General features: G+C 38.5%; 1 protein-coding gene across 1 annotated transcript; it reads right to left on the bottom strand.

The window, feature by feature from the left end:
* Positions 1 to 5,969: 5,969 nt before the first annotated feature.
* On the bottom strand, positions 5,970 to 7,389 carry LOC139383837 (homeobox protein Nkx-2.4-like). The gene is made up of 2 exons (XM_071128414.1): positions 7,020 to 7,389; positions 5,970 to 6,646 (listed from the first exon to the last, which is right to left on the bottom strand). Exons 1-2 carry the CDS (start codon positions 7,387 to 7,389, stop codon positions 5,970 to 5,972), a joined length of 1,047 nt encoding a protein of 348 aa, XP_070984515.1.
* Between the last annotated feature and the right edge of the window lie 2,162 nt (positions 7,390 to 9,551).

The following is a 9,551-nucleotide window of genomic DNA, read 5'->3' as shown; positions in this document are numbered from 1 at the left end:
CATATCTTGAACATGTGTGCCTGGTGCCTAAATCATAATCACACGTTGACATGGCTCATTGTTTAATGGTTTCATTCTCAATTAGCTTGAGATTGGATCTCAGAAGTTGAACTATGTTGCAATACCAATTTTGCAACTTTTGTAACTCGATACCATACCTTATAATATGTTATATCAAGTGTATGGGTCACAGTGGGGGCTGAAGTCTTTCAGCGCCAATGATTCCTACATATATGAGTTACATTTCTTGGCCTTACCTATAGTTTACTGATGTTTTTGGGCATCGCCAACCATACAGCCCCACAGTGGTTGTTGAAATGTGTAAAAGATTTTGAACAGGCTGAACACATTTCCATTAAGGGGACTTAATGCAGGACTTAATGAGGCATAACTAAGGGTGTTCCACCATTATCAGCGCCATGCTGGAAGCTCTGCGTCGGGACAGACCTGCCATTGATTCTTGCTTCAAACCACTTGAGGTACTAATCAGCTTCTTTGGTTCAGCGTTTCAGGCCTGACAAACCCATTGTGGGCCTGTGTCACTCCAGGTCAGTAGTTATTAGTGGCGACTGAAAACAGTTTCTTTAACTACTTATGAGCGAACTAAATAAAATGCGTAGAGAATTTGAAGGGAGGATTACTGGCAGCAAGGCGAGGCAAGCAGGCACTGGAGAGAATGTGACATGGTTCTCTAATAAGGGATGCTGTGCTTCCCCCGGGCTCTTTCTCTCCTATCTCTCCCTCTAGCAGTGCAGTAGAGTGGTCTTCAAAAGGTTGCTTGGGCTTCACAATGCCACATATTGCTAAAATGTTATTCATAGCAAGCAACGGAATTAGTTTGTGTGTGTGTTTGTGTGTGTGTTTGTGTGTGTGAGAGAGAGAGAGAGTCAGTCCATGTTATCTTCAAACTAAAGTCAATGTTAAAATGTGGTTTCATTTATTTAATTTCATGGAAATCTATTAAAGTGAGAATTGCTTTCTGAGTCCTATGACCTCCTTGAAATAGTTTTTGTTCTGTCTAAATATTTGTCCAGTTGAAAATTACTTGAATTGGAAAAGTATCTGCTTCCTGGGGCACAATCTCCTTTGATCCTGACATCTGATGATTCTCCTCAAGCTGCATAAATATAGAACTGCATTGACTCATTCTGTGGACACCAAACAACTCTGAGTGAGGCAGGGATAGGTTTGTCATAGAAAAGAGAAAGATTGTATCTCCTTGCCAGAATGGGAGGGCATTACACTAATTAAAATCTCTCTGAGAACTTGCCAATTCAAAGCATCCTTTCGGCGCTGCACTGAAAAGCGGTGTTCGTCCCCTACTCATTTCACATGGTGCAAGATTTGGGGACTGTCTTTGGCAAAAAAGGAGACCTGGAGTGGGAGGGTGGATGGCCGGGGGGGGGGTATGCTTGTATCACCTTTTAGAATCCTTGGGTACTTGCCAATTGAGAATGAGCATATCTTTATCAACCCTTGCTTTTCCCCCAGTCCAATTGGATAGTTTTTTTTACCCATTGCTGTCAAAGTATGAATTCCTGTAGACAGTTTACGAACCTAAGATCCTCTAAAGATAGTGTTAACTCTGAGTGAGGTAACAGGTTAATAACTTGTATGGTAGGTTATTTTGTTTGTTCTTTATCATGTGTACTGACTCATTATCAAAGGGGGACGGGTTAACATTTGTCCTGTATTTTTTATTGAAGGTCCTATACAAGATATTCTATGACATGGAAAAACCTAGAACCTGGGAACTGCTGCAGATGAAAAAGGATTTGTGTATGTGTATGTATAGTGAAATATGTAGCCTGTACAAGGTGCATTTCTCAGACCACCATTTTGTCAAAACAAATGTTTTCTGAAGGTTGTATTTTTGTTTCTAAGTAAACTGTACTGGCCAATTACGATAATCCCCTGCCAATTAGTGCCCACTGGGTTGCTAGGTCACCATGGTCAATTGAAGAACACATCAATAGAACTTGAAAAGGTTTCTCCACGATCAGACCTTCTGACATATTAAGTAGAATAATGGGGTAGAAAACACAGACAAGGCCCCTTGCTAGATTCAAATTACTCTGCGGTAAGAATTCATTTGTAACCTGCAATTCACTGGAAAGAATGGAACCAGAAATATGCTGTGCATGAACTGAAAATAAACTCTCCATCTTTTATGGTTATATGTTTGGCATTGAATAAATGAAAGAATCCTTCCAGTTCCATAGCACAACTGCCATATCTCAGAATGTATTTTGATGTGTTTACCCTTGTATGTATGTATGTATGTGATGTATTCTACTAAATGCTATTATTTTTCTGTTCCTAATGTAACATTTGACAATTGTGTACATGAATAGCCTGACAACTGGATAGATGGCTGATCAACCAGGCCTAGAATAGATGGAGAGACTGAAGTCACCCAAAAGGTTTACCAACAGATACAGACAGAGGCGCAGAGTCAGTGTCCACAATCCAAGCAGTTATTGCATACAACTCTCAACTAAAGAGAAGGCAGTTCAATGCACATCCCCATAACTTGTGAGACACAATCGTAGCAATGTCAGAAATGACGACCATAGACTACTAATGACCACAACTAAAACACAAGGACAATAATGGCTTCAGTTCATTAGTTCCCCCATGAAAAGTTTTGCTGAGAATAAGTCAACCAAACCCACAATACAGAAAATATAGAGTTCAGGAAAACAACTATTGCACCATGATAATATATGCCTTAATTTTGAACCTCATGTCAAACATTTGCAAATGACATATTATAAAACATGTTTGAAGAATGGAATTCAAATTGTACGGCTTTAGTGAACATTGTCTCAGTTCTTCCTATATAATTCCCCACACAGGAGTGTGTAATCTGAGGGAGTGGGTGTCCATACAGCTGTATGGGGAGCAGCTGTAATAATATTGCCGCTTTTCAGGGAGAGGATGCAGAGACAGCAATAGGCCATCATCATCATCATCCTCCTCCTCCAAGGGTATCATCATGACTGTTATTGAGATGCAATTTTGAAACGTGTTTAAATGGGCAATGGATATGGAAGGCAGTGGCCTATTATCAGGTGTCCAGTACAAATCATGATGTAGACCAGACAGACTACAGAGAGAGAGACGGATAACAACTTGGGATTTAAATGTTTTGGAGAGTGCAATACAAAATATTTAAGAGGTAGTAACTTCATGCCATCCTTATGAAAGATTGACTTATCAAAGAGGGTTTGGATTTCTCTGCTAGTTTTAGAAGGGCCCCTCAACATTATTATAATATTACAATAACTTGTATCATGTATATTTATTTGATTATATTCAGATAGTTTTAGATCCAGTTGAAAAGTGGGGGAAAAAACTACTGTAGAAATAGAACGGTTCGTATTGTGGTAATAGTACGCGATGGTTTACTGTATATATTTTGAATTAAACGTGAAATTCGAGAGTGGTAACTCATACTTTATAGAAGTAGCTAGAAACAGAGCTATTTTGTATAGTTACAATATTAGGATAGGTTTGTATACTCAGTGATGTTGGAGAATAACAGCAGTATTTTGGATGTAGTGCAGGATCAACTGAGTACAGAACAGTATATTGCAGTATCATTATGCAATAGAAAGTGCACAGTTAGGATATAGCCTATGGAGGGAGACCAAAGAGTAAAACTGAATAAAAAATGAATTGCAGTGAAGTGCTGGATAACTCAGTGTGATACATTTTTTTTAACCTTTAGAATAGAAAACATTGTACCATTAAAACCGACTGGGAATGTATAGCAGGCCTTACTATAACAAAGAAAATTGCATCGCAGCATCAACATGTGGTGTGCACAGTAAGTTTGGTATACTGTTTTAATAGTGTAGCGACGCACATGGATAAAACAGATTACTTTGATTGGAGACATATCATGTCACTAGTGTTTTTGGTGTTGCATTACACCTACTTTACTGTCATGAATCCGTTATTAGGCGACATTGGGCTACGTAATTGGCTACGTAAATGGCTACGTAAATGTATTGAATGTCCGCGCATACGCTCTAAATGCTGCTGCTGCAATAGGCCTGCTAGCTTGATGAGAAACACGTACTTCAAAATGTGCATTATTAAGTAGAAAGGTTATCACAAATTGATCTACATTTCATTCAATAACGTGCCACAACACCAACAACAGTAATACTTTAAAAAAAAATTATAATAATAATAATGATAATATCATTACATTTGATTGTATTATTCATGTAGAGCAGAAATGGCTTTATTAGACATAAATTGGCTAAGAACTTGTAAAACAAGTTTGTGTTGACTAACCTTCTTATGGCTTTGGAATCACACAAGTTCTGTATTGAAAACATATAGAACATGTTTCGGGTTTTTATTCTAACGATAATAAGACTGTGCCAAAATTGCTGTAGCTTTATGTTTACCTAAAACTATTGTTTATGGATAATATTTTCAATAGGTTATAATATTTTTGTGTATTGGTCAGCCTACATTTGCGATGCCTCTGCAAAATCTCCTGTGAACAATGTTGGCTACCCCATCGACCTTGCTTTCCAACTCAATTTGGTCTCAATCACACAATAATGAAAACGCACTCCAACCAGATCCTTATAAAAATTAATTCGCCAGAAATAGCTCGCACTTCAAGTGATTTATTGTTAATGTTCAATTGGTTTGAAACACATACAGCAGCCATCACGCATTTGTTCGTTTTAACTTACAAAATAATAAAGAAAACAAAGAAGTCGACTTCAAAACAATTATTATACAGGTAAAAGCGTTCTCGTGTGTTAGCCAAATATGAAGAGTTTATTTCCAAAACGCTAAATCCACACATTTTTCACATGTATTTTTGTTTTCTAATCAGATTGCTTATGGGCACATTTATGTGTGTGTAAAACTTTTCTCCGATGTTTTTATTCATTGATTTCAGATGTGTATGAATTATTATTATTATTGAAAAACGCTATATATCCGTTATTTAGCTGGAATAGAATCTTAGTTTCATGTAGCCTGTATTTGACTGATATGTTGTTGTCTCACCTCGCTATCTTAATTAAGATGGATGCACTTACTGTAAGTCACTCAGGAGCATCTGCGAAATGACTCAAATGTAAAGGGTTTTACAGATCTCATATTCCTGTATTTAATAATTATATTTGTTTTAATTAAATAGGCTATTGATGGTACAAATGTATAATTTATACATTTCTATATTTAAAAAAAATGTTAATGTCACATTTGACTGTGTAAAACCTAGCAGTACTACTTATTTATCTGAGAGTGAGGAGGATATATAGCATTTAGCAACAAAAAAAACATCATTATTTGTCTTTCTGAAATGAAACCATCAAATTCTAGGTTTTAATCAAATACATGTCTCTCATTGAACAACCCATTGAATGATTAGATAGTGAAAAAAACACAACAATCTCTTTCATAATTTAATTATTTAAACAGTAAAATTGACCAACATTTCTGAAAATTGATATATAGCGTTTTGGAATGAAACTTCATATAGGCCTACAGTTTCTACTTTCTTTAAGTCTAAATGAATACATTAGTTTACAATATCAATAGCATATTATACCAAGGTTATCACCGCAAATGAGGGGTGGTTTAGTACCTTGAGAGTTCATACCTGATCCCACCTATATTTTTCCCTTTTCCCTCCAGTCCCCATCTACGTTAACATCATGAGGAAGTCCATCACATTGATTATAAAAGGTCCCGAAACGACACAATCTGTTTCAAGGGCAGCCATTTCGTGTAATGTTCAAAAATACTCTCCCTCTTAGAAATGTCAAGAAAATGTGCCCTGACCAGCTGATGCGACTGAGCGTGTTGTCATCTCAGCCACCCAAGGGCTCAATTTTCGCACAGATGTGTATATCAACATGATACATGTCTCGTTTTCTCTTAAGCTCATCCGCAGGTTAAAATATAAAAATGTAAAAGGACAGCAGGTCCTACCACGTTCTGCCGTAGAGGAGGTTGGAGCTGACCATGTTATTGGTGTAGTCTATAGCAGAAGTGTCTATCTGCGCCATGTTGATCTGGCTGTGGAGTGAAGGGGGGCTAGGTGATATCTCCTCCAGGTCTTGGGCCTGAACTAAGGAGTGGACCTGCTGGTTTTGATGTTGATTGATGGCATTACTGGAAGCCGGGAGCACCCCAGAGCCGTTATGTTGCTGTTGCTGCTGCTGCTGTACCTGCTGCTGGTTCGGCGTTGGCGTGTTGGAGCCGTTCTGACACGGTTTACCGTCCTTCACCAGAACAGGCACGGCCACGCGCCTCGGAGACTGTTGTTGCTGACACATGTTGCTTTCCTGCTGCAGCTGCTGCGCGGCTTTGTCCTTGGCCTGCCGCTTCATCTTGTACCTGTGGTTCTGGAACCAGATCTTGACCTGGGTCGGCGTCAGGTGGATCATACTGGCCAGGTGTTCCCGTTCTGGCGCCGAGAGGTATTTCTGTTGTTTGAATCTCCTCTCCAGCTCATACACCTGAGCCTGGGAGAATAGTACCCGTCGTTTCCTCCTGGGCGCTGCGTGCAGGGGTGGCATGGACCTGGAGGCGTCCCCCATGCCTGTCAGGGTCCCCATTCCAGTCATGTTCATACCTGTGGAAGGTCCCATGAATCTAGAAACTTAAAAATATACATACATATACGCATATTCAATATTCAGCCATGTAAAATGTATCGTTTGGCAATGGTCTGTATCCGGTGAGTAATTGTCCAAATGTAGGTTACAATGCAGCTTTATCAATCAAGTTCATTTAAATGCAATAATAATAATAATAATAATACACTTTTTGTTAAATATTTTTTTGTTTGTTAAATAAAATGAAAACATACTTTTTTCCATATTAACTACTCAATGACTACTCAATGATGGTGAGTGTTCTTGATTCAAACCTGTCCGCATTTCGTTAAAAGTTTGTTTGAGAAGTTCTGACAGTGACATAAAACAATTCACAAAACAATAACAACGAATCAAAATAAAACAAAAACGACTTACTCGTTGAATATCTTGGATCCGTGTTCGCGCCATACCACCCTGTTGCTGCTGCGCTATTTCTCATGGTTTCCTGGTACGACGGAAGGTCTCCCATGTTGCCAATGCTCCCATTGCAGTATCCCCCCATGGCACTGTGCGAGAACTGGGAGACAGTGTGTGGCATGTGGTAGGTGGTCGCCACGGTAGCGTTGTGTCCCATGGAGTGCTGTTGCATGCCAGTCTGGGAAACCTGAGGCTGTCGGTAAGCTCCCAGTGGAGAGGTTAGGTTCCCTGCGCCGTCCATGCCACTAAACTTCTTGTAGGTCTCCTCGATAGGACTCAAAATATCAGTCACTGAGAAAGGCGTTGTATGCTTTGGGCTCAACGACATGGTTCAGAAAGCAGGTAGATTTTGTTGAGCAAATCAACCGTGTTGTTGAAGCTCTCTCCTTCTGGATGGCTACGTAAGAGAGTGCTTGTAGAACGCCTGAGATCCGATTGATCGCCTTGGAGAAGGAGGCGAGCCCAGGGCGCTCTTAGCTCGGGTTTATTGTAGCCAGGAGCCAGGTTTACGACAAACACAGGGGGCGGAGCAACGTCCTAAACGAGCAAACAATAGTCATTGACATTTTCGAAAGATAATTGAGGAAATGTGGTTAGTTTCGTATTAAGGTGAACATTATGCTAAGTAAACTGTTTATTTATTGTTCTAATATATCTACATATGTATTTGATGAGACATTGTTGTTTGTCCACATGTCTTACCATAATAAAGTTCTGCACAACAGCTGAGCGCATGATAAAAGGGGACGTGTAATTTTCTGCATCAATAGGGAACTCCATACTTTCTGGAAACTTCAAGAGCACTTCGGTCAGACATAAGCGCCACCGAGCATCGCCAAAGAGGTACAATGGTTCTCCTCAATTGTATGACCAGCTAAGTTATGCGTCTTAAGCACCATTTTGTTCCACCAGAGAGGGGCACTTTCAAATTATCTCAAAGTAACACAATCCTGAGGGGGAAAAATTAGGATAGGGATCCTAACTTGTGAGTATACTGCTGTCAGTTATTTACAAACAGCATATTGACATTATGTACATGTAATATTATAAATAATTGAAGATCTAGCCGTGAATAGGCTACATATTGTTTCCATCTGTTTTCAGACAATAGGTTTGACAAAGTTGTTTTACTTTACCCGAATTAACAAAATATGTCTCGGGAGAGTCCAAAAAGTAAACACTAATCATACCGTTTTTGTGCATTTCAAGTTGACAGATATCAAATAAAGTATTGATAAAAAATATATTACTGGACTTACATTCCGAAATCACAAGTATTTCTGCTTATGCTTTTCTTATGAAATATTATAATAATTGGGTAATGTTGAATTCACATGATGATAACTGATGAAATGCAACAACATCCTTATTCCTGGCACTCAACCACCTACCTAAACTTTAATCAACCTGCTGGGGCATTGTGGACACTTGGATATGTTTTGTCGATGGGAGCATAAGCCCACTGCTTAACCTGGCATCTTAATATTTGTGTAAACTCAATGGCAGGAACATTAGACAAGACGAACAAGAAAAGGGCTTTTGAATCGACAAAAACAATTACTCATATGTAACTGTAGTATTACTAGGCTATTATTATTGTTATTATTATTATTATAAGGTGTGCTTGCTGAAGGCAAAGCAGCACCTTAGATGTGTATTATAATCATTAATATTATTATTAGCAGCCTATTATTATTACTACACAGGATATAGTTAATCATGTTTCCTATATTTATTTTACACTTCATCAACTGCAGTGGCTTGAGCTTTGTTGGAGTTTTTAGAAAATGTTTGATCACGACTAAAACTTTGAAATCAGTGATTCAAGAGACAATGGGAAATTATTGCTATGATGAAGAAGCTAAATATGCTGGTGACGATTGTTGTGGTGATGTTGACATATTGGCATGTCTTTTGTTACAACTGGAGCTATAACTACCTGTATAGTTAGTTATTGAGCTCATAAAGCTAGGCCTATCCGTTTCCAAGCAACGCTGAAATACTTCAACATAGTCACTATTGATGTCTACATTATTTACTAATGAGGCTTTCTTTATTGTGATAAATTCTTGTAATTCTTCATGTATTATTGCGGGTTAACTCTCAGGTGGGTCTCACTTTCTCACATTCTGATCGAAGTGTCATTTAGGGTGACCAAAAGTGACTAAAACCAATGATCTCCATGTAAGCCAAAGCACCAATGTTATCATCGTGTGGATTGTGGCATATTTCCCTTTGTATGAGAGGCAAAATAAAAGTATAAACTCACACCATCATTTGATTTAGTATTAGTATTACGTCAGTAAGTACCCTAATCGAGCAAATGAAGATGCGACATGGTCAGCCATCAATTACTGGCGACGCAACACCAATCTCTCTTTAAGATGTTCATTATGAATTGTAATAAATCACTGTTATATGCATTTTTATTCAGTAAATATTTACGTGCTCATGCATCCTTCAATTTCTCACAAACTCTTCTCATTGCAT

The sequence above is a fragment of the Oncorhynchus clarkii genome, chromosome 25, assembly GCF_045791955.1.
Source record: "Oncorhynchus clarkii lewisi isolate Uvic-CL-2024 chromosome 25, UVic_Ocla_1.0, whole genome shotgun sequence".
Taxonomy (NCBI): Eukaryota; Metazoa; Chordata; class Actinopteri; order Salmoniformes; family Salmonidae; genus Oncorhynchus; species Oncorhynchus clarkii.
This window is presented reverse-complemented; position numbering and strand designations above follow the sequence as displayed.